The sequence below is a fragment of the Abramis brama genome, assembly GCF_963993115.1.
Source record: "Abramis brama genome assembly, chromosome: 8".
NCBI classification, from domain to species: Eukaryota; Metazoa; Chordata; class Actinopteri; order Cypriniformes; family Leuciscidae; genus Abramis; species Abramis brama.
The window spans coordinates 8,014,112-8,040,907 of record NC_139970.1 but is presented as its reverse complement, the minus strand read 5'-3'; the positions used below and the strand labels follow the sequence as shown (position 1 = coordinate 8,040,907).

At 40.8% G+C, this 26,796-nt stretch overlaps 1 protein-coding gene across 1 annotated transcript; it reads left to right on the top strand.

Annotated features, from left to right (window-relative positions):
* The first annotated feature begins 11,477 nt into the window (after window positions 1-11,477).
* Window positions 11,478-14,629, top strand: c1ql2 (complement component 1, q subcomponent-like 2). Its single transcript, XM_084123346.1, has 2 exons — window positions 11,478-12,283; window positions 12,908-14,629. The coding sequence occupies exons 1-2, from the start codon at window positions 11,714-11,716 to the stop codon at window positions 13,085-13,087; spliced, it is 750 nt and encodes a 249-aa protein (XP_083979472.1). The 5' UTR covers window positions 11,478-11,713; the 3' UTR covers window positions 13,088-14,629.
* Window positions 14,630-26,796: the final 12,167 nt, after the last annotated feature.

Here is a 26,796-nt window from a genome sequence, read left to right as displayed (position 1 = left end):
GGAATAGCACAAGTGCAAATGTGATTGCCCTATTGATTTTATACAATAGTTCAATAAATAAGAAGTTAATATTGTGTTGTGTTTTAGACACAATATTGTCTGTTTTTGCTCAATTTTGCCAACAGCAGAACTGTTGTGTGTCTCCGAGCAGCACAACGGTGTTTCGTTTCTGAATGAATCCGTGTTTTGAACTAATTAGTCTGGTGAACCAATGATCCAATGGCACATTCATAAAGAGAGGCATTTACTTCATTCCTGAATGTATCAGCTGTTTGAATGAATTGAATGAATTAATGACTCAATGGGTGCCTCTCATTTCTTACAGTTTTTCTCGATTGCTTAAACATATTTCTTGAAACTATGCCTCGTATTCTCAAAACAGTAAACACAAATCCATAACGTCTCACACAATTCCCCAAACATCCTATTTTCAGGTCAAAATGAAGCTCTACACTCAAAACCATTCACTCTTGCTGAAAAACCAAACTTTGCACTCAGACAGGACACACAAGCCCTCTAAATCACACACACTACAACATAGTCTAACACACTGTTTTAACACAAAAAAAACACACAACCCCCCCCCCCCCCCCCCCCAACCCCCCCATGAATGAATTTTTATTCATTCATGTACTACACAGTACAACACACACACACACAAACTTTTACTCTTCTTCTTTTTTTTTTACTCTTTCCTAAAAAAATAAATAAATTATGTTTACTTACGTTTTTTTACAATCGCTATGACAATTTTTTCAATACTTTTAACAAATTTCCTAAACTCTTAACGCACCAACACACTTACAACACACAATTAGCAAAACAGTTAATTTCATGCTCAAAATCACACTAAACTAAACTCCAACACTAATTTTCAAAATACAATAATACACTAGCAACAATACACTATGTCTACCAAAACACTGCAAACATGTCTCAAAATCAAATAATTTTTCAAAACACTAACATATGTTCTCGTCCAACAGGAACATTTAGTCAATCATAGCACAATGTCATAAAAACACTAGCATCAGATGGAATTACAGAAACTGCATTATTTTATATGTATGCCCTTATACAACAGACAGTATATTGTATTGATCATAGATTGTGTTTTGCACTGCAGTTTCTTTTGAAGCCTCTCTACATTTTTGTTTTGTTGGGTTTAGGTCTTTTGCTGCAGAAATTCGATAAAAAAAGACCCATCTCAGAGTGCTTTACAGAATGTACGGTTAATGAAAAAACTAAGAATTGCTGCAATAAAGACTTTATTTGCAAAAGGACATTACTGCAAGATAACAAAAATATGCACTATAGCTGCCATTTATTATGTGAAAATACAAAATATACGAACAGAAAAAGCACCAGAAGAATAAAAAAAAAGGAGTCATCTTCTAATTATCTATTTGCATAATTCAATCAGCTGTTTCTCAGTAACAATAGAATAAAATACAGGGGATATATTTGTGTTTCAGTTCACAATATAAACAGCTGTTTACCTTGACTTTAGCCTGTAAGGTTAGGTTTAGAGCATGGTGTTATCTGTTCTGACATACAGTGTTAAAGCATTGGTAAATTTGGCAGTAAAAATCCATTGTTTTGGTCTTGTTTGAGCTTGTGTGTAAAAGAAGTTCAAGCATTTTAAATTTGTGTTAATTGTATGCCATTTGTGTTAAAGCAACAAGAAATGTTACAGTTTTTCTCGATTGCTTAAACACTATAACCAGGCTTTTGAACTAAAATTTCAAAACCATAACGCCATTTATCAAAAAGCACACCCATTTCACTAAACTATGAACACTATTCCCTGTTTTGACACATGAGTCAGATTTGTTGAACTGTCACTGCAAAACTCTACACACAAATCCCTTCATTTCTCATTGCCTAGACCATGTTGTCATTTAGAAAGCACTAGCATTCAAAATTGTTCACTCAAGTCAGCACAGCTTCAGCTCAGTTGGCACACAATTACCCAGGTGGAAACACTAAGAGTCAAAATTTAACACACATCAATCAGAACCTTCAATAGATATATAAAAGGGTCCAAATCAGTTTACTGCGTTTTGGAACAATGGATCCAGAAAGACATGAAGGAAGAAGGATAAGAATGAGGAGGAGGAAGGGCAAGGACAAGAAGACAAGCAGTCTCAGATGAAATTCAAGCCACTCTAGTTGCCCATGTGTTAGTCAATGGTGTGACTATGAGGGAGGCTCGGCTACGAGTAAGGCCAAATTTGAGTCGCTTTACCGTCGCCTCGAGAACCTTCAGGGAGGTGTGGTGGCAAACACAATCCTATCACTGAATAAGAGACAAACATTTCCAATAGTCTTTGATGAGGTTTATTTTCTTGCAAGAAAAGGCCAGCAGTCGTACAGCCACACAGAGTGACACAGAGTGTGACAGTGAAGGAGGGCATCCTTTCTCCTTTATAGTCTTGACTCCCAGAATGTTATCTTTCTAGGCAAATGATGGTATTTCAACCATATGTGGAACATTCTTAGACATGTTCATCATATTGTATCCTTGAGTGGAGACCCTCCTGTCACGTCCCAACACTCTTTACCATTCCAATACAATTTAAATTCCATATTAGAATATGGTTTGTGTGTGCTCTTTTACTGTCATATGTTGGTCACACACATCTTACTGTAAGTAAATATAAAAATAAAAAAAATTAGAGGAGAGAGTAAAAAAAAAAAAAGAGTAAAAAAAAAGAGTAAAACAGGAAAAAAAAATATTTGTGTGTGTGTGTGTTTTCTGTGTATGAATAAAAATGTGCCAATGTATCCATTGGTTGTGTCTTTTGTGTTCATCATGTGAAAAGGTTTGTGAGGGGGGAACCACAAGCAACATAACTTACCAGTTTTGGAAATGTTGTTTTGAATTTATTGCACCAGTGTGTTAGACTATGTTGTAGTGTGTGTGATTTTGAGGGCTTGTGTGTCCTGTCTGAGGGCAAAGTTTGGTTTTTCAGCAAGAGTGAATGGTTTTGAGTGTAGAGCTTCATTTTGACCTGAAAATAGGATGTTTGGGGAACTGGGTGAGACGTTATGGATTTGTGTTTATAGTTTTGAGAATACGAGGCATAGTTTCAAGAAATGTGTTTAAGCAATCGAGAAAAACTGTAATAGTATTGCTTACACAGAAGGATGTAGTGCTAACTGTGTTAAGAGTTTTGGAAAATTGTTAAAAGTACTGAAAAATCTGTCATAGCAATCGTAAAAAAACTGTAAGATGTGTGTGACCATCATATGACAGTAAAAGAGCACACACAAATCTTATTCTATAATTATAATTGTATAATTGGAATGGTAAAGAATGTTGGTACTTGACAGGAGGGCCTCCACTCAAGGATACAATATGATGAACAAGTCTAAGAATGTTTCATGTATGGTTCCACATTCTGGGAGTCAAGACTATAAAGGAGAAAGGATGCCCTCTCTTCACTGTCACACTCTGTGTCACTCTGTGTGACTGTATGACTGCTGGCCTTTTCTTGCAAGAAAATAAACCTCATCAAAGACTATTGGAAATGTTTGTCTCTTATTCAGTGATAGAATTTTGTTTGCCACCACACCTCCCTGAAGGTTCTCGAGGCGACGGTAAAGCGACTCAAATTTGGCCTTACTCGTAGCCGAGCCTCCGTCATAGTCATACCATTGACAAAGACATGGGCAACTAGAGTGGCTTGAATTTCATCTGAGACTGCTTGTCTTCTTGCCCTTCATCCTCCTCCTCCTCCTTATCCCTCCTCGATCTCTTCCTTCATGTCTTTCTGGATCCATTGTTCCAAAACTCAATAAACTGATTTGGGCCCTTTTATCTATCCATTGAAGGATCTGATTGGTGTGTGATCAATTTTGACTCTTAGTGTTTCCACTTGGGAATTGTGTGCTAACTGAGCTGAAGCTGTGCTGACTTGAGTGAACAATATTGAATGCTAGTGCTTTATACATGACAACATGGTCTAGGCCAGGGGTGTCAAACTCAGTTCCTGGAGGGCAACAGCCCTGCAGAGTTCACCTGATCAGCTAATCAAGTCCTTCAGGCTTATTTGAAAACTGCAGGTGTGTGTGTGTGTGTGTGTGTGTGTGTTTGTGTGTGTGTGTGTGTGTGTGTGTGTGTGTGTGTTGAAGCAGGGTTGGAACAAAACTCTGTAGGGCTGTGGCCCTCCAGGAACTGAGTTTGACACCTGTGGTCTAGGCAATGAGAAATGAAGGGATTTGTGTGAAGAATTTTGTAGTGACAGTTCAACAAATCTGACTCATGTGTCAAAACAGGGAATAGTGTTCATAGTTTAGGGAAATGGGTGTGCTTTTTGATAAATGGCATTATGGTTTTGAAATTTTAGTTCAAAAGCCTGGTTATAGTGTTTAAGCAATCGAGAAAAACTGTAATTGTGCATCCGAGTTTCCTTTCCTTGCCTCCTTTCCTCGCGTCTCAGCTCCTCCCCCTGTAGGATGCGAGGGAAGGCTGCAAGGAAAGAACATGAGGATGGAGGAATCAAAGGCAATCTTAATTGTACATTTTAATATTCTTGATCACTCAAGTGTCACTTCACAACGTCATCAGCTGCACACAAGGGATCTGCCTTTATGTTGTATGTTTGGATATTTAAGAAATTCATAATAAATAATAATAAAGCAAACTGCCCTGTTGAAATAGATGAGATTTATGGTTTATTTAAACTACAAAGATAAAACACAAATTACAATTATTGTGAAAGATGTGAAGGGGGAGGAGAATGTATATGTACGTCAGGTTTCTCGCCAAGAAAGACTTCTGCATAGGATACACCTGTGCTTCCTCGCTCATCGCTCCTCTGGAAGCTTCCTCTGTCACGATCCCCGGTGAGAGAGCCCGTGATTACCACCAGAGGACACTCCACCCCCGACAATCACCACACTATCACAGACTCCATTCCCCATAATCCTTTGCCCAGACTAATCAGCCATGATTACATCCACCTGTGTGTCATTACCCTGTTTAGCTTACCCTATATCAGACTGGTTTTCTCATTCATTCCCTGCAAAGTCTTGTTTAGCATTCTGTCTGTTGTTCCCATGTTCATGGTTTTGATCTCTGCCTGTTCTTGGATTTTCCTATTTGCCTGTGTCCCTGTGCCCTGTGATTTGTTTGGACTGCTTACTGTGTGTTAATGACCTCTTGAATGTTTACTGTATTACGTCTTTGGATTACCCTCTGTACAATAAACTGCATTTGGATCCTCAACCTTCTTGTCTCGGAGCAATTAATTGTAACATTCTCACTCCTCGTTCCTCGCCTCCTCACAGTTCAATTAGAGAACTGAGATGTCCTTTAAGATGACTAACTTTGATCATTTTCCAGGTCACAGGCTGGAGGACGGAGGAGAGAGGAATCAAGAAAGCATCAATTTGAGTATTGAGAAGCACCTAATGACTTACTCATTTAGACATTTACCTCCACCTACTTGCCGTTTTAGTTTCTTATTTAGAGTATCATTTCATTGAAAAAAATAATTTCATATTTTGGGGATAGTTTGCCCAGAAATTAAAATTCTGTTTATTTACATTTACTCACCCTCATGTCGTTTCAAACCTGTTCGTCTTTCTTTTGCAGAACATAAAATAAGATATTTTGAAGAATGTTGGTAACCAAACGGTTTTGGTCTGTAAATATATCTAAATAACAATTCAGCTTCTAAAAAAAAAAAAAAAAAAAAAATATGTCCGTTGTAGCCTAAAGTTTGAGTAATAAATTCTATTTTGGGGGAAAACAATGGGGGGATGTAATTTCTTGAAAATTTATGTGCAATTCATTTAGATTAATTGGCACATCATGTAATAAATTTGATTAAAATTGTAATCACTTGACAGCCCTAATACTGTATGAATTAATCTCTGTGAGTCCATAGAATGCATGTGTATAGGTCTCTTAAAGTTGATGCTTACCAATAGGTGTGTGTGAGAAAAATTGTAATATTTTGTAATGTATTCTGTGTTCCTTGTGCTTTTGTTTTGCTGTGTAGGCTTTTAGTTTACATTTCCTTGTCCTGATCCTGTTTCCCTTTGTGATTCCCTCATTGTTCTCAAATGTGTTTGTAGGTCTGTGTTTTAAGAGTTAGTTGTACCTTTGTTATATATCATTAATAAATCGCTGCATTTGGATCCTGCTCAATCGCTGCATTTAGATCCTAGGTCTCTGTGTTTGTGTGTGTGTGTGTGTGTGTGTGTGTGTGTGAAAGGCAGGACAAATGACAATAGAATGAAAACATTATGACTCATTATAACATACAAAACCAAACTCTCTCTCTCACACACACTATCCTCTCTCTGTATCTGTACTGTCTTCATCGCTCTGACTTTTATAAAGCAGGCAGCATTGTAAAAACAGAGAAACTCTCATCTGCAAACAACACACATATGGTCAAACATGCACAAGTACTTTTGACATAATTAGGCCTGTTTGTGGCAGAGGTGGAGTCAGTGCAGCTGACTCCACCTCTTTGTGGTGCAGTACCACAAAAAAGGGCCATCTACACCTGTAAAACACAAAGGTTTAAGCAGAAAACTGCCATTTTAATATCCTTCTGCATTTCAGGGCAGTCTAAATTCAACTGATAGTTTTTTTAGTGCACAAGATGAGACAGTGTTTACTTGGGTTTGCCACTATGCAATAACACAGTGCTAAAATCGATGCACTTACTGTAACTATATAAAACAAGTCACCATGAATTATATTTTCAAACATCCTCCTACACAGGAGCACTCTCTTTAGAGACAGGATCTTGAGCTCGACTGACTCCAGCGGTTCAAAAGGAGCTCTCTGTAGACCAGAAAAGACCACAGAGAGGTCCCATGAGGGGATGAGGTGCGGTCTGGGAGAATGTAACCTCATGTTGCCTATCAGGAACATGATGACCTGATCGTGCTTTCCCAGTGACCTACCATCAACTGCATCGTGATGTGCTTCGATGGTGGCAACATACATTTTCAAGCTGGAGGGGGACAGCCTCTGATCCAACCTCTCTTTCAGGAAGGAAATCACAGAACTGATCGGGCATTTCTGCGGGTCTTCCCACCAGCAAGAACACCACTCAGCGAACAGAATCCACTTCAAAGCATAAGCGCGCCTGGTAGAGGGGGCTCTAGCTTGAGTGATGGTGTCTACAACTGCCGGTGATAGGCCACTTTAGTCCTCCGCGTCCTGTCCAGAGGTCCTTTCCACACGTGGAAGTTCCAGAGGTCTGGATGCAGGTGCCATATGGTTCCCGGTCCCTAAGAAAACAGGTCCTTCCAGAGGGGAATCCGCCAGGGTGGGGCTGTCACAAGGAGCATCAGGTCCAAGAACCAGGTCCGGGTGGGCCAGTAAGGCGCAACCAACAAGACCCGCTCCTCGTCCTCCCTGACCACACTCAGTGTCTGTGTGAGCAGGCTCACTGGGGGAAACACATACTTGTGTAGGCCACGGGCCAGCTGTGTGCCAGTGCATCTGTGCCGAGGATCTCCTCGGTCAGGGAATAGAACTGGTAAAGGGAGGACTTCTGGGAGACAAACAGGTCTACCTGTGACCCTGAATTGACTCCAGATCAGATGGACCACCAAGGGGTGGGGACTCCATTCTCCCGGGAGCATGAGCTGTTGTAAGAGTGTGTTAGCCGCACGATTGAGCTCGGCGTGAACGACGCAAAGCGACTTGAGCCACTGCTGACTCCAGAGGAGGAGTTGTGACATGCAACATGAGCGTACCCCGCCTTGGCGGTTGACATACGCAACAGTCGCAGGACCAACACGTGCTTGCCCTGAAGCAACAGTCGAAACCGGCTCAGGGCAAACAGCACTACCAGCAACTCCAGGCAATTGGTATGCCGCTGCAGTCAAGGTCCCGTCCAGGAGCCCAAAGCTGCATGCCCATTGCACAACAAAATGCCTGGACACTTATTCTAAGGGCACTCCAGTAAGTAGAAAGGCAAGTTCTGACCAGGGGCTGAATGTTTGGAGACAGGAGTATGCCGCAGTGCCATGTAGCCAGTGCTGTAGCCTTCTCATATGCATAAATCCGAGTGCAGTTACCGCGGCTGCGGATGCCATATGCCCCAGGAGCCTCTAAAATAGTTTCAGTGGAACATATTTAGGCTGTTCATATTTAGGCAGCTAGAATGAGCCAGTCGTCGAGATTGTTAATGTGGATGTGAATTCCCACTTCCCTGAGCGGGGTAAGAGCAGCCTTCGTAACTTTGGTAAAGTTGCGGGGAGACAGGGATGGCCCAAAGGGGAGGACCTTGTACTGATATGCTCGACCCTCGAAAGCAAAGCATAGAAACGGTCTGTGTCAAGGTAAAATCATGAAAAAAAAAGACATGAAAGTACATGTCCTTCAGGTCAATCGCACGTTTCTGCTTGAGTATCTTGAACAGGAGTTTGTGAAGAGCCCGATTCAAGACACGCAGATACAAGATTGGCCGTAACCCACCGCTTTGCGCCTTATGAACTGAATCGCATAGCCGGGAATGGCTAGCCAGGCTCCCATTCTCCGCATGTAAAGGCAGTGATTGTGGTGTGATACTTACCTGGCTCCATGGGTCCCGTGAGGGACTGGCTAAGGAGGCGTGAGGAAGCAGTGTGTCCTCGAAACGCAGACTCCCTGCCTGTGGTGAAAGAAAGGGTGGCTGGGAGTGAGGAAGTGGGGTGTCGTTCACTGCCAGAGCACGCCCAGTATGGCAGTCTGCTTCTGGATTGCAGAGAGCTGCCGGGCAAAGATCATCAATTATTTAATTAGTTCATTTAATCTAAAAAGCAGTTCTGTCTAGCTCAGTTCAGTTGTCATACAACAGTGTCAGTACAGTCAAAACTATAATATTGTTGAATATTAAGTGTCCCCAACTAAGCAAGCCAGAGGCAACAGTGGCAAGGACCCCAAACTCCATCTGGTGACAGAATGGAGAAAAAAAACATTGGGAGAAACCAGGCTCAGTCGGGGGGCCAGTTCTCCTCTGCGTCCTTCATCTCAGCCAGGTCCAACAAGAAATGGCGCTCCTTGACCATCAAGGTGGACATTGTCTGGCCGACGGCCCGCACTGTGACTTTTGTCGCTTGGAGGACGCAATCAGTCTCCACACAGTTCCTGCATCAATCCCGGCTTAGAAATGCCCTTGTACCCTTTCCATGTAAGCTGGTTATATCTCTTAACCTAGTAGTGAATGTTTTATGAGCAGTAGGATAACCATATTCATCAGCACAGTCACGCAGAGTCGAAGCACAACCAAAACAATGTTCTTGCACAAAATGCATGCAGTTTTGGATTGTGTTTAACTGCTAGAGGGGCAAAAGTTACATAGTGTACCCATAATGAACAAGTAAAATGTTACTTGTCACTGGTATTAGTACAGTAATTGCAATAATGTTTGCAAATTAAAAGGATTAATAAAATCAGTAAATTTGAATTTTTAATTTGCAAGTTGCAGCCATGCATTTATTTAAGCTGTGGTCATTTCCTTTCAGAGTGTACAGGAGGTGGCCTAATTTACCATCTGGCTCATCTTACCCACTCTCCTGTTTTCCTTCTACCGTTTAAGTCCTAGCACGCACAGACACCTTTCAGGCTACTGCCTCTTTTAACACTATGAGTGATTGGTGACGGAACACAAATGTCTGGGCGTGTCTGTATGATTAAGTGTGTGTGTGTGTGTGTGTGTGTGTGTGTGTGAGAGAGATAGAGAGAGAGAGAGCACAGGTTTATTTATGAGTGGATGTGTGTAAGGGGTAATATATTCATGGCCGTGTGTGAGTGAAGAGAGAGCGAATGTGTGTGTGCCAGTTTATTCATGGTTGTGGTCTCTGTCACTCACACAACCCTGAGTCACAGCAGTCAGACTCACATCCAGCAGCCCAGTGAGCAGATAAGTTTAAACACACACACAATGACACAAAGAGACAAACACAGCCATGCACACACAGATTCATGTACACACAAACTTTTTACACATAAATAAAGAAATCAGAGCAGCAAATAGAATAGCAAGGACTCTCTCTTACATGTCACATCTCACACATTTTTTAGGCCGAAAGCTTGTATGGGGGCACAAGTTTTAGATAAAGCCTGAGGTAAAACACTCAGTCTAGAACAGCTCAGTGCTTTCTGAATCCTCCCTCATCTCGCTCTCTTCTGATGATGCACCTGTGAAACACTGATAAACCGGCTCACGGTCATCTTGGACCACTGACAGAATTATCACTTTATCTCTAAACAGTCATTACTTCATTATTATTTTTCTGCATGTTCCATAGTGATATCTTGATATTTTTGGTACTTTTTTGGTCAGTAATGCCTAAACTAAATGATGGTGCAAAGACAAAATCATTATATATGAAGAGGTACATACTGTACATATGCATAAATAGCATTCTCTAGGCAAAACCCTGAAATGCATCAAAAATTATTTTGTGTGTGTATTTTTGCATTATATTTCACATAAATGTATTCTGACATTTTAGGCATGTTAGTTTTTGCCACTGTGAAATAACTGCTTTCATCTTTAGTTTGCTACTTTTTATATACATTTTTATATTATTATTGCAAATATCTTCCAATATGTTTTTTTTTTTCCATTTCCATCTGTTATATTTATATATATAATTGCATATAGGGAATGTTAAATATCATGTTCAAGTTCAGACTTATATTTAGTAAAAAAGTAAATAGCAAGCTGCCATTTAATTTTCTTCCATATAAATGAGCTCTGTAATTTTTAGACTGACACTCCACTGCATCTTCAAGAACAGAAACAAAGAAAAATCTTTATCAATTTATTGTTAATGACAAAACAAATAATGTAAAAAAAAAAAAAAGTTGCATAAAATTGTATCCATGCATTTTCGAAGGAAACATGCTGTAAGGTTACTATAAAGAAAGCATTATAATGCTAATGTTTTCCAAATGTATTGTAGTGGTACCATGGTTACAGTGATAATTTTATATACCATGGCACTGAACACATTCATATATCATGGTACACTTTAAAAAGTGGTAACCTGCAATTTTTACCTTAAAGATCTATTTCTACCTGATTTAAGCCATACATTTGTTGGTATAAATTCAAGTATTTAGGTTGATTCGATGATATTAAATATGTTTGACTATAAATCCAGTTAACTTGGATGTTAGGTTCCCAATTTTTGAGTGTTTTTACATGAAAAAAAATTATACGCAAATTTGCTCAGATCTTAAAACTAAACCATGGCAATTATCATAATTAAACTGCAAGGCTATAGAGAGAATTAAGGGGGCTGAAAACCAATTCTGTTGAACGCGAACATATGTTTTGTTTCGCTCGGATCATCTCTATATTTATGCATAGCTTAAATGCGAAATTATCATCACAGCATCGTTTATTATTATCCAAACTGCAACAGCGTTGCTACGTCAGTCAGTGCGTCTTCTCTCTGCGCGCAACCACCGCTCCGTCTCGCGCTCCAGCGCGCGTGCCAAAGCCAATAGTTTCTCTGACATCTCTGGCACAGACGGTGCTATTCTGCCAGAGGTCACAAGAAGGTGGGACGGAGGGGAGTGTGTGCATTTTATATACATTTAAAGGAAAGAGAGCTTTTTTTCCTTGTCATACTTTCAAGCGTGCGTGTCACCATTTCCTCCAAAAACAAGCCGGACTTTTTAGCGCGCGCTTCCCGGGTGCTCCACAGCAAGAGAATAATTGGCGTGGTCGTGGGCATCGTCATGATCGTGGCGCTGGTCATCGCAATTCCGCTTCTGGTCCAAACCTCCGTGGTTTCAGCGCACTACGAAATGATAGGCACCTGCCGGATGATCTGTGATCCGTACAACCCCAAACCGAGCGCCACGGCGCTGGAGGTGATGCAGGACCTCAGTGCCATCCCACCATCTTTCGCTCAAGGGACTAGAGGGGAACCGGGCCGCCCGGGCAAACCGGGACCCAGGGGTCCACCTGGAGAACCTGGTCCACCTGGTCCAAGGGGACCACCTGGGGACTCCGGCAGACCTGGATTTACCGGCATCACATCGGGGACGGCGAGGACTGAGACAGGAGACGTTGGTCCAGCGTTAGGGAACACCAAGATCGCGTTTTACGTGGGTCTCAAGAACCCTCATGAAGGCTATGAGGTGCTCCGGTTTGATGATGTAGTAACAAATGTCGGAAATCACTATGATCCCACAACTGGCAAGTTTACGTGTCAGGTGTCGGGGATTTACTACTTCACCTACCATGTGCTGATGCGCGGAGGGGACGGGACAAGCATGTGGGCAGACCTCTGTAAAAATGGACAGGTATTTCTACAACGTTTGCAGGAGCAAAACACTAAATATGCTAATTAAGGCTTAACTTAAATCACCTATGATAAATGGGGTCAAAAAAAAAAAAAAAAAAAAAAAAAATGGAGGGCCTTAAAGATTTTTCTCACATAATAGACATAGGCTAGTGTTTTCGGTAAACACAAAAGTTACGTGTACAAACTCGTGAACATAAATCGCTTTAGCAACAGCTTTATAGTTCGGACGGTATATCAATAAAACAAAATAAAAAACAAAAATAGTCAATCAATTATTCCCACAGTGAGCAAGTTTCAAATTAGTTTTATATGGATGTTCGGTAGAAGATACAAATGCATCGCGTGGTGTGGAAAAACAGATTGGTCATACAAAAATGCTACTAATTTATTATTATTATTATTATTATTATAGGCCTAAACCCTGCACTTTTTGATTATTTCTCAATACATGCAACTACAGGCGATTGATTTCTCTGTGCTAACAAATATTATAACGAAATGAAAGTTTTTTTATTAGTGAAGATTGGTTCATTTTACGACTCATTTTGCTACTAAACTACAGGCTATCAATAGAGCTGTGAATTCAATGGCACTGAATGACATTGTGCGTTTATTTGAACAGGTTCGCGCGAGCGCCATCGCGCAAGACGCCGATCAGAACTACGACTACGCGAGCAACAGTGCCGTGCTGCACCTGGACTCTGGCGACGAGATTTATGTCAAACTCGACGGCGGAAAGGCGCACGGAGGAAACAACAACAAATACAGTACATTCTCTGGCTTCATTCTGTATCCAGACTGAGCTGTGACGCGCTTCGTTTCAGACGGACTGTCCAAGCATCTCCTCTCTCCGCGCCACACTCCACTGTCATTCCTGTCTGTACTGTCGCTGGGAATATAAGGGTCATCTGAACTCTGCAACCGTGTGAGAATCTGTTGTCTGAATTCGTACCTTTCTGTTTAATGATGTATTGTGTTTGGATATTATACCCAATTAAACGCAACATTAAAAATTGTAAACAGCCAAACATGCTCGGGGTGGTGATCAGGATTCCACATCTAGATGATCATTAGCATTATCTGTACAGTTCTCTGCTCAAATTGATTTTCCGCCCTGTAAACTGCATTCATGAGCCCCTAGTGTGATACAATTTCTGCTGTTAGATAAATTGGTTTTATGTAGATATGGACAAGTTTATTTTGGTCTAATACTGGTTGCTGGACAAGAGTATTGAGCATTTCAGCTCAATGAAAAAAATGTAATGGATTTTCATCCAAAAATTAACATTCTATCATCATTTACTCACTCGTGTTGTTCCAAATCTGTATGATTTTTTTGGTCACACTTTATTTTAAGATGTCTGTGTTACAGTGTAATTATGAATTTAAGGACTATGTAATAATAAACTAAATTCACTTATGATAGGGTAAGGGTTAGATTTGGGGTTGCACTTTATTTTACAGTATGTGTACTTATAATGATCAATAAAATAATCATATAATATAATGTACCTGCATGGGTTAAGGTTAGGTTTAGGGGTAGGTTCAGTGTTAGTAACTAGTTATTACCAAGTTATTATAATTACTATAATAAGTATAGTATGTACAAGGGGAACAGGACTGTAAAATAAAGTGCTACCGGGTTTGGTTTAGGCCTAGTTGCATGTAATTATGCATAATTTATAATTATTACTACAGTAACTACATGTAACAAGGACAAAGTAAAGTAAAGTGTTACCGATTTTTTTTCTACTGTGTAACCCCCCAAAAAAGATGTGTCATAAAATGTCTCAGCCTTTCCTCCCCATATAGTGAAAGCCAGGAGGGTCCAATGTTGTTTGATTCGGGTTTTACAGTAGAGAGAAAGTAATGCAGGTTTGGAAGACATGAGGTTGAGTAAAAAAAAATGAATGGACTTTTTAATATATTTGGCTGAATTAGCCATTTAACTCCTAATTGCAGCTCTACTGCAGATGACTTTATTTGAACCCTTTGACTGCAGTGGAGCATTACGGTGTGTTTTCAATTTGTATTCAAATAACAAACCTGTGGTGTGTATTTTAATGAAGTGTCGTTGTTCGGCAGTGAACTCTGGGACTTGACGTTTGACCTCACACAGGTTCTTCTGAGACCTCCAGTGGTAACTGAGCATGCCAAACATCATGGCCACAGAGACAGAGAAGGAGAACATCAACAACATTTCCAACAACTGTTGTTTAGAAAATCAAACTGACCAAAAACTGAGTTTAGCTGCTTTTCGGTGGGTATTTGGTGCCTGTACATTCAGATGTTTTACATTATGGTTAAAAGAGAAGGTTAATAAACATCCTCAAACAACATCAAAGCGTCTGTTAATCCATCCAACACTTGGCTTAACACACGTTATATATAATGAGCTCCCCATAAACGCCTGATTACACACCGCTGGCTATTAACATCCAGCATGAGGAAGAACAGTAGACAAGAGTTTTGCTCTCACAAACATGTCTTTTAGTTTATAAACAGCCATGGGTTTGAATATCAGACTAATCTTTCATACATGTTTACCCAACACACACAATTCCAGCAATTAAATGCCTGGTGCTTGTCTTTCGAGCACTCTGCTAATCTGGTTTGATTTGTTTGTGCAAAACACATCTCTGACTGATCCGAAAGATTTACTGGCTTTGACAAAAGAGCCAAATTGTATGACTGTTCACACAACCCATGAATTCAAATGAATCCGGAGAACACCTGAATTATTCTGGTTTTGTCTTGGATTATTCATTTGAACCCCACATTTTAGAGTTTGGAGGGGAGTTTGTGTACGAACATGGGCCTTGATAAGCTTTTATTAGTCTGTGTATGTGCGCCGTGTAAGTGCGATCTGATCCTCGTGATCGTGTGAAGAGGCACAGCTGGTAGTTACAGAGTGAAAGAAAAATAAGCCAGGGGGCTCACATCACTTTTCTCTCTCCTTCTTACTCTCCCCCTTGCTCATTTATCTCAGTTCATCTGCCAGCACACACACACACACACACACACACACAGGAGCAGATGGGTAACAGACCAGGGGTGTGTTTCCAAAAAGCATCGTTAGCCAACTATGATCGCAAGTTTAATTGAACTCAACTGGTAACTACAGCACTTGCGACCATAGTTGGCTTTGAGAAACACACTCCAGTTTTGCATTGGAGGGCTTTCTGGAAGTCAGCAGGAGCACTGCCCTCCGCAAACACACACACACACAAACACACACACAGACTCCAGTAATGACATCATTCAAAGTGTCTCCGTCACAGCAACTTTATTTCATCATTAGGTCTCACGGACAAACACTCTGCTGACACTCTATGCAGCGACATCAACCTTAACTGCTCATCCTCACACTGAGTCTCGACACAATCTCACATCTCCTGTTAAACATCGCCTGAAGCTGCTTAGAACAATCCAGTCTGTTTAGCCCTCATAGTCTGTTGAGATTTACCTTATTGTTGGTATGTTTTAGGTCGTTGAATGTGTAAATAATGATGTATGTGTAATAATAATAATAATAAATAGCTGTAAGCAGATGGGGGCCAAGCCCCTATGGCTATTTTATTTTTTGGGCTTGTTTGGATGTAGGCTATGATTTTTTTTAAATAGGAATATTTTGAACATTGCACAATTCACATGGTTTAATGTTTGCTACACACTGGATTTAATTAAACAATCTTCAAAGATATAGCCTGTTGCTTTAAACAGCATGCCACTCATACAACGGTTAGTTTCATTTTACAAGACACTTGAGCTTTTAAAGGCAGAACCGCAGCTATTGGCTCTAAATTACATCATTTTATAAAGTTGCCCCACACGGGACTCGATCCGACGACCTGAAAGGTTATGGGCTTGTGGCATAGCAAGTTGCACCATTCAGTTGACACTGATTCACCAAGCTGCCAAGGAGAGCCTTCAGTGTGAGAATGAGCACACAGAAGCATTAGTCAGCATGTTAACTAATTAGACATCTAAGATCACTTGGTCACTAACATAAATTATGTTTAATCTGATAGTCAAAATCCACATTAGAAAGAATAGCCTCTGATTAGCATCGTATTTGATTGGCATGCTAAGCTAAATAGCATATGGCAACAAATACAGGCAATGTCACATTCTGAGACAAATATCTCGGGAACGGTAGCGAATATCAAAAATCAGTTTAATAATTTCTGTGTGGCTCGGTCCAAAGATCGTTTGAGCTGATTTTGGACAAAATTGGGCAATATTTGTTGGAGGAATAGCAGAAAAAGTTTTTATCATTTGCTTCAATATGGCGGACAGTCACAACCACCACCACCACCACCTGGCACGGCGCCAGGATTCCAGTTTTGGATGGGCCAGACCAATAGTGGGTGGGCCTTAAATTAAAAACGTTATCCAATCACTGTTTAACCTAATAAAAAAATATTGACTAATAAAGCTTACTGTTATATTATCTGTGCGTATAATATAGATTTTAATAGCTTAATGCTCTTTAAAAAATTTTGTTGCATTGTTAAAAGTTTCGGTGCATAGGACGACTTATATCCACGATCGCTCTCCATGGTTCTGACCAAAGAAGAGCGCTTTGGAATCTCCATTACGCATCATACCTGGGCTGCGTTTCCGATAACGTTGTCTCTTAGCGCACTACGAAGACTCTTAAGGTAGGTATAACTTAACTGAAGGTATACTACCACTAAAGGTATACCATTGCTAGGCGTCACAACTTGCATTGCACGTGAACTGGAGGGTGCCGAAACTCAGCTTGTGCCTCACAGATTTGAGAAATATAGGCTATCTATTACAGAAAGCTTGAAATGTCTACTTTTAAACGAAAATATTCAAACCAAAATAAATAGGCTACTCTCTGATTATCCATATGAAATGTGCATTTCTCTCTGCAGCGACACAGAAAACACCAGTTTATTACTAAACAAATAAATGTCTCCTTGCTAATTTAGACACATTCATAATCATTACTTTAACCGGTTCTTTGTGGCAAGCTTTATGCGTGCGGTCATAACGCTTATTATCCTGTACCAGCCTATTTAAGTAATTAAATTAATATAAAGGGGCGATTTGTCCACAACTACTAGTCGACTAGAAAAAAAAAAATTAGTCGGAGGCAGCCCTCCACATATTTTCGATCCAGCAGGCCATTCTGGGTTGAGCGAGCGACCCTGCGGAATGAGTGAGAGGAGCGGAATATTCAGAAATGCGCTCTCCGCTCACGAGCTCTGATCAAACCCGAACCACTGTCTGCTGAACTTGCGCAGAAACATCAAAATAGACATAGCCAGCTTTTTTAAAACTAAACATTTAGACTATTTTAGTTCAAATTATGAGCTTATTGACGATTTTTTATAATTCTTGACAAAATTAGAATATATTAAGATTTTTTTTTTTTTTTTTTTTTTTTTTAGTTTTGGGTGCGCCGAAAACTAACGCCGTGCCTGGCCCCCACGGAAGAAAATTTTGAAAAATAATCCCTGAAATTATGACTTCTGGTGAATATTGTGGAAACTAATTGATACATTTATATAAATATATTTCATACATTATAGCATATTATAATACAACTTATAGGCCTATATATTTATAGAATAGCAAAGTAGGCCTAATCAATACAAGACTGAACCACATAGATGTGAAATATAAAGGCTATCATTTTTACATTTCCCGCTGTTGTCACTTGTCGTCATCGTTGCTACGATACGTGACTCACCATGACTGAAACGACCAATTAAAAGGGGATTCTCTGATGATGTTCCAAGATGTTAAAACGCTACGCTGATCATAGACAAACAGGGGGAGAAATTAGTATATGTTACCGCACCGTAGGGTTTTCTTTTTCTTAGCATACAAATGTCTTCGTTCATATAGTCTGTCTGACATAGGCTATATTAGAAGCTATAATGTGTCTGTCATGGATTTGCACTGAATTTATTCTCAAAAATACGGAACAAAGTGCGTTCCGTATCAGTTCAATACGGAACAAGACTTTTATGTGTCAAATACGGAACGATTCCGTATTATACGGAACGGTTGGCAACCCCATCTTGACCAACTTGAACAACTTGACCCCAGAAAAAAAAAAAAACATTGTTAAAAGAAATCCAAATAAACATCTGGCATCTGTGTGTTTACAGTGTGCAGAAATCAGTCAGAGAAAAGTCTTTGCATTTATTCATTTTTATATATGTGGTCTCTGCAACCCCAAATATAAGTAATGCAACTTTTAATCAGTTCTCATTATAGAAATTTCATTAAAGTATTAACCTGATTCTTCAATGTTAAGCATGTTTTTGAGACCCTTGTCTCCCCAGACATGAGGACACATGAAAGAAAATGTTCTATTTTGTGAAGTGTAAAAAATAAAGACAAATGAAAAGACTCTGCACTGTCCTTGTAACATACTTAAACTGAGGTGTAAGAAATTAGACCCATTAAATGGGTCCTTATTAATAGCAGTCTAAGCACATTTAGAAACTATAAGAACAATCATACTTCATTAAAAATTAAACATATTCCCTTCCAGCAAAATACTAATTCCACAAAAATAATACTACAAGATACTACAGTAAAACAATGGTACATTTTAAGGGTATCACGAGAAAAGGGCTTCTAGTGACCCTTCATGGGCTATATGTAAAGATAAATGTGGTAGCCTGAGCTGAAGGCACTTGCAATGCAGTCCAACACACATACACATGCTGTCCATCACTCATTATACCTTTCTCTCTAATGCGCTGCACGCCGCAGCCAATCAGAGGTTAAAGGGCAAGCATTCCCCTCTAACACATGCTAAAGAGACACACACACACACAGTACACCGTTAGATTTGGTCTCTTCTAAATACATTCAGCACTGAATAGAGGAAATCTAATCATTTGTTTGTCTTACTCTAGGTGGCGTGCAAAAGAAGAATGTATGAGGGTACAATTACGTACAGTTATTAACACACATTTTTACTTTCACACATTGATTCTCTCAAGTCTGCATTCGACGCATCCTCGATATCAAGAACACATCTGGGCACTTTCATGCGTCTTCTGTACTTGCGTTCTTGAGTATTGGAATTGAACTTCGACGGTTAATGATGGTGTAGAACGAGAACACAAGGACGCAAGATCACTTAAGAACGCATATTGAGAAACAGCCAAGCACTTCTTTTTCAAAAGAGTAACCACAATACAACAATATAAAATCAGATCAAGCAGATACATTATACATGTCACAATAATTAAAAAATAACTTTAAAAAAAGCACCATAAAAACAGTCAATGTTCTGAAATGTTCTGAAGTATAAAAAAATTATGTTTAAGTGGTGGATGCAAGTACACTGAAGATCAATTCTCAAAACCCCCGGCCATTAACAGGACTTTTGAAAGATTTTAAACACACACATGCCCTCTAACGAGCTAATGAGGTCTGCTGTATTGCAGTAAATGATGTGGTAACATGTGAAGCTGTTCTGAGGCCTTTTATCTGCTAAGAGATGACAGCTGTCAATCAATAGGACACACATCTCCATCCTCATCTGCAGAACTGTCAACAAGCAAAACAGACACAAAAACCCAGAGTACGTAAGAGACTTTCTGCCATTTAAGCTTATCTAAAACTCAGTGTGTGATGTGTGCGTCTGAGAGTGAGTTTTCTGAGTGTTTCTTTAGTTCCTGCTGACATTTACCTTCTTAAATCGTCTCATGTAATTTTTATGAGCTGTTGCTGCCCAGTGTTTGGGCGCTCTCCAACTCTCTCTCTCTCTCTCTCTCTCGCCCTCTCGCTCTCTCTGTGTGTATGTGTGTGTAAATGAATTATTGTGTCACCATGCTTCGTTGTAGGTGTGTATTATGTTTGTAAGCATTCGATTATGTGAGAGAGATAATGTACTGGATGAATGAGAGTTCATGTGAGCAGGATTGTCATATCTGAAATGCAACAGGGCCCTACATAGGAGAAGTGATTTGGAGAAAGAATGAATGGAAAGTCATTCAAAATATTCATTCAAAATATTCACAAATATATCTAACCTTAAATAGGCTAAAAAGATTGGGGAAAAAAGCTTATCATAAAATAAATATTTTTTCTGAACTATATGTATTCCACAATTATTGGCAGCCCTTCATTTAATACTCTGTACAACCCTTTGCCAAGATCATAACAGCATTTTATCCTATGATGCCTTCTCCTATAACGTGTAATAAGCTTGATGAGCCAACATAGGCTCAGTGGAAAACTCAAAAAAAAAGGTACACATACATACAATTCAGTGAGCCCTCGGTCAAGATGGCCGCCACCACGCTTAAACCCCCAGTTAAGATGGTCGCCGCAGCGCCCGAATCTCCCGTCCAGTGTCCAGAGACGACTCCAGTGCCCGTCCAGTGTCCAGAGACAACTCCAGTCCTCGTCCAGTGTCCAGAAAGGCCTTCAGTCCCCGAGTTCTCTCCGGCCCAGAAACCCATAGCTCTGCCCAGGAGAATTTATTTGGGGGGGCTATACGTCCCCGGCCATAGTGACCAAGCCTGGTAACATCGGCAGAGCCATAAAGGCCGATCCGTCCTGGTCTCCCGAACTGTTAACCCTTCCCTTAAATCTTCCCGTCATTAACCCTAAGACACTCCTAGCCAGCCTCCAGGGTGCCCACCCTCCCACCCCACTTGACCTTATCCACGCGAGGTCGCGCTTTCCAGGAGGGGGAAGTACTTTCACAGTCACCAGCTCAGTCACCCTCAGGCTCAGTCACCCTCAGCACTACACTTCCCATCATCCTCCCTGGCTCAAACCTGATCACACTCCTCTATCACCTGCACCTGCAAGTCATCACCCTCATTATCACACCGTATATCTTCAGTCACTTTCCTCCCCATCATTGTCTGGTCTTGTCAGTTACACACCGACCACCTACCTGAATCCTTCCCTGCTATTCCTCACCAGAGATCACCCCTTCAGTATCCTGTCTTCCATCGCCCATCCGCCATCATCCGTCTTCCCAATCCAGCTTCACCAGTCATCACCTCACATCCACCATCTGCAAAGTACCATACATCCGTCTACAGCAAGCTAAGTTACCATCTGTGTTTACTATATTGTATTGTCAAGTTCTGTGTGTTTTCTGACTGACCACAGCTCTGCCCAAACTTGAAAACTGCTTTATCTCTGATGAACGCAAAGGACAACTCAAATCACTTTATGATTTTTTATTTTCTTAAAGATGGTTTGATAGATTGGGATGGAACAGAATAGGTTGATAACCTTTAAGATACACAAACAAAAACATGAATTAGTTACAAATAAATCTCAATACCACTTTCTCAAAGTAATAATAAATAAATGTTACTGAATCCTCAAACCAAACCAAACAAAGTAATTTAGATTAACCTAGGATCTCTAATAGTTAATAATTAAAATACCAATCCCATAATTAAACTTATATAATAATTAAACAATACACATGATCCCATAATTAAACATATAATAATTAAACAATACACATGCTTAGAGTAACGTTACTTCTGTCAAGTTCTACGTTCACATAATAAAGTCTTCACTATTTAATTTAAATTGCACGTTTCACCAAGCAAAAGTCATATACTGTAGAAGCATGAACTCAACACATTCATACACATTCTGTCCTACCAGTTGCGTCTTTGGATGATCAGGAGCTGTGGTCATAGTATCTTTTTTCAGGAACCGGTGAGAGGGCCAACTGAGCTTTTACCAAGCATTTCAATGCCATGCACTCCCTGTGGGTGCGCAGGTAAATATGGTCCCAAGAGCACTTCCTAGAAGTTGGTTCCACCAACTCCGGTTGCATGGTTGCCCCCTGCAGTTTGGGAGTGCTCTGAGTGTCCTGGGTGAATCTAGGCTGGAGTGCTCAGTACAACTTGTAACCATGAATTGACACAACATGTATTGTTAAATATTTGGATCTGAAGTCTGTATTATTTACTTATTGTAATTATTTATCTTTGTACAGACCACACACAAATATATGCTTCAGTAAAGACATCAAAGGAAAGAACTAAACCAGACTGAGGTCAAGCCAGGATGAATCTCCAGGGCGGAGTTAAGGGGAGGGGAGCCATGGTAGATATGGTAGATGGCAGATGACAGATGACACCCTAGGGACGACCGATGGAGAAGAAGCCACTGGAGATGGAGACCCAGGTGGAGCTAAAGGGCCAAAGAGCCCACACAACGTCAGCAACAAGGTGGAACCAGGGGGAAGACGGAGCCAAAGATGCAGGCAGGACGACGTTTGACCAAGGCGGAGCTGGTGGGATGAGGGAGCCCGGTGGAGCTGTCAGGACGATGGTTTCCGGTGGAGCCGAGAGATGGGATAGCTAAGGCAGACGATGGGTCGAAAGGCAGAGGTGGAGCTATGGGCCCTGAGGTGGAAGCGGAGCCAGGGGATCCTTCATACTGGGAGAAGCTTGTGACCTGAAGCTCCGAGGCAGATCCACCCAGAATGGTGTAGGAGATGCAGAGGGGCTGAAGGGAACCAGCGAAGGCAGGGCTGAGGAACTGGCTGTAGGAGGAGGCAGTAGAGGGAGGCTGGGCGGGCACTATGGAGATACAGGAAATTCAGGAGACACAGGAAACTCTGAACTATATGGGACCAATGAAAAAATGAGCTTAAAAGGTATTACTTACTTAAATACCTCCAAAAAATTCCTCCAATCCATTTCCAGTTGTCATGTTATTAATATCCACAGTGGCGGGGTTGTGGGCGGGGCTTCCCTCCATGCCCTTGAACTTTAGTGATGCACGGTGTTGCCGGCTTGCCCACCTGGTCAAACACTCTGTAGGGTTCAGGCTCCAGGGCAATGTACTTTTCCGTCTTCTCTGCTGGCTTTGGCTCATCCATCACAGCAGGGCTGAACTCCATAGTCAGCGGTGGGCTCTAGCAAATCCAAAGGTGGATGGCTGGTCTCTGAATGTGGAGAGGGGCTGGTGTGGTCCTCAGCCATGCCGATGATGAACGGGGAGTTATTGTTCACCAGCATCTCACGAATGCAGTGAAGTCCTCTCAAGGACCATCCACGGGCAGGTGTACCTTGGACCACCTTGTGCAGGTTGGAATAATAAAAAACACACAGCAAGTGGTCGGGGAAGTTGGTGCGGTAAGCCAGGTCTAAAAATATCCTTGTGTGGTCCTCGAGACTTTTTCCCTGCTGCTCCAGACAGAGCAGCTGGATGGCTGGCAGGTCCATGAAAAAAAAGTGTAAGGGCCCTATCTTGCACCCAGCGCAATTGACTTTGTACACCGACGCATGTATCATTCCTATTTTGCACCCGCGCAAAGCGCGCTTTTCCCTCCACAGAAGCACGTCGCTAAACTAGGGAATGAACTTGCGCTCCCTGGGCGGTTCAGCGCAAAAAAGGAGGCGTGTTCCGGCGCAAACGTTCCTTCATGCTATTTTGCAGGTTTAGAAAACAATTGCGCCACTAACCAGGAAAAAATAGTTTAAAGTCAGTGGCGCGTTGCGCATGTTATTCATATGCTATTGTAAGGGTGCATGCTTGGCCATAATCAATGTAGCGTGTGCACAACGCGCATACACTTTGATTCTCTCATCTACACAGAAGCAGCAGTTTTCATTTTTGCAAATCATACATTATTACGATAGATAGATAGATAGATAGATAGATAGATAGATAGATAGATAGATAGATAGATAGACAATTTATTATAAAAGCATACATCTAGCTTACACATTTACCCAAATTATCATACGCCTTTTTAACCGAAGTTAATTTGGGTGGGTTTCTCCATCCCCAACGTCCCTGACGAGAGCGTCGCTCTCCTCGGCTGTGAACCGCTCCTGGCGCGCGTCTGGCAAATCCGCCGTTATAATAGGAATCCGCTTTAGAACAAAGCGCGTCTGCTCTTAAAGGGAATGTAAGATGACGCTCTGATTGGTTTATTTCACGTTACGCCCAAACCACACCTATGAATAATGAAGCTCTTCAGACCAACCCATTTTAGATTTGCGCCTGGCGCAAGAGTCATTTATTCCGCCGGGAAAATAGCAACAGCGCCAAGACCCGCCCACAAAGTTACTTGCGCTTTGCGCTTTGACACTTGCGTTTCAGATCGTTAAAATAGGGCCCTATGTGTCTTTGTTTTCGAGATGTGAGAGGGTTATATGCAGGGCTGCTGAGATAGTGTCTGAACTAGATCTGTTTGGGCGGTAGACATACTGTAAGGAATCCAGTATTTCCGGTACACTGAATGTGGGTCAGAACCACTCTCTCAAAACACTTCATAATGGTTGGAGTAAGTGCAACTGGTCTGTAGTCATTCAGACAGGTCACTTTGCTCTTTTTGGGAACTAATAATGCTGGTAGTCTTAAAATAGGTGGGGGACCGTGGCCTGTGAGAGTGAAAGATTGGAGGTGGAGGTGAGAACATCAGCCAACTCTGAGGCACATGCCCTGAGGGCCCGTCCAGGGATGTTATCCGGGCCTGCTGCCTTGCGAGTATTAATTATCCTTAAGACTTTGTGTACTTCAGCTAGGTTGTGCGATCTGGCTGTGTGAATGGCTGTGTATAGCTGCTGGAGGTCTCAAAGCGGGCGTTAAATTGGTTTAGTCGTTCAGGAAGGGTGACTGGAGCTGGTTACATCTGAAGTGCTCTTATAGTCTGTGATGTGTTGAGGCCTTGCCACATCCACCTAGCATCAGAAGTAGAGTAAAAGCTCTCAATTTTCTCTATTTGTACTGCCTTTTAGCCTCCTTGATGGTCTTCCTTCCCAGCAAGTGATAGCCGTCATTTCACTGTCTGGGTTTACTATAGACCTGATAAAGTCTGGCTATGAGTAACCCACTTCTAGCCAGAATAACGCAAATTTGGTTACATGTCGTTTTTGCCAAAATAACTTACGAGGTGTATGGTATTCCATCATGTAAGCAAAGTAATCAGTGCTTACAAGGTGTTTGGTTTAATTTCTTTACTCATTTAATTTCTTTATCTAGTTGATGACTAGTCTATTCTTGAGCTATGGTTTAAATGTCTATTCAAATTTCTCTGACTGCCCAAATTTTGCTTGTTTTAGCCTAGATGTCTGGGCTGTGTTTGGACGGCTATAAGCGTCTTTTAAACACAATATTGTATGCTGGGTTAGTATGTACTTTGCTGCATTTGGATGAATTGTCGGAGACAGGACAGAGACTGCAGGAACACAAGGAGTATACATACTAGACTAAACAAGGAACTAATGAGATATTAAATTAAACAACAACAGGTGAACTGAATACAACAATCAAACACACTGGGAAACTGGGTCAAATGACTGGGCACACAGGCAAACATGACGGAAGCAAAAACACAATATTCATGTTACATATTTTACGTTGTACATTATATCACAGATTACATTATTTGTACTGTGCAAATAATAATATTTAATTATTAACATATTTATTGTAACAGTTTATGAACCACTAATCTGAATAATGAAGGGACAATCTCTGTATTAATTATACAAACCTGGACCAAAAAACCCCAGCTTTTTTCCATCCCTTTCACTCTCTTGGTATTTAATTCCACACATCATGTGCTTTTTTCAGTTATAATCATACATCATGTGATTTGTGTGCATTTTTTTTATATCTGCTGTCCAGCGTGAGGCGTTTCAGCCTGAGGCAGCTCATCATGGCGACTGAATTATGGCTGATAATGCTGAAATAAATCTGAGATGCTGAAGCGCCCATCTTCTGTCCTTTTCTGCCTCGATCTTCACAGCTGCGCTCTGCCCGTCACATCTCTATTCATGAGGCTTTTACATAATGAGCTGTTATGGAGTTCTGGGTGATCTGTCATCAAGAGCAGCGACCCCCAGGGCTCTCACTGGACCACTAACTTCACACTTCACGCGCTGGGTAAGTGTGTGTGTGTGTGTGTGTGTGTGTGTAACCTCAGGAATTTCCCATCATCCTTAACCATCATCACTGATGCCCATGCCATCCTCAAGCTAACTCTCATTCTCTCTCTCTTTCCCTTTTTTAATTTTACTCTCTAGCTGCTTCTGTCAGAAAATTGGTTTTAATATGTGTTTCAGACTTTAAATTCCAGATGCAACTGATGATTATTGCCAAAATCTGTTACAGGAGTCATTTTAGCTGTCAGGGTTTTTTTTATTTTTTTTTATCTAGGCTTCAGTGTTTCATTACATGATGTTTCTTATGAAAGTGTCACGATACATGAGCTGATAAATCTAAAATAGACAAGATAATGTTTAAATTCTAGCTGGAATATTCCTTATTCATGTTCAATGTGTTAACATGAATACAGAGCCAGAATTAATTAAATGCATATTAAGTGCTAATATTATGAGGAATGATATTTGACTTGAGGTCAGATCTGAGGGAAGTAAGAAATGAATAATAAGTAAAGTTGCAACCATCCCTTGTGAAAAAGAAGTGTGCTTATTTCTAATGAATGTACACTTGTAGTGTACTTCAAAATCTTAAAAGAATATATATTTTTAAACTGTACTCAGTGCC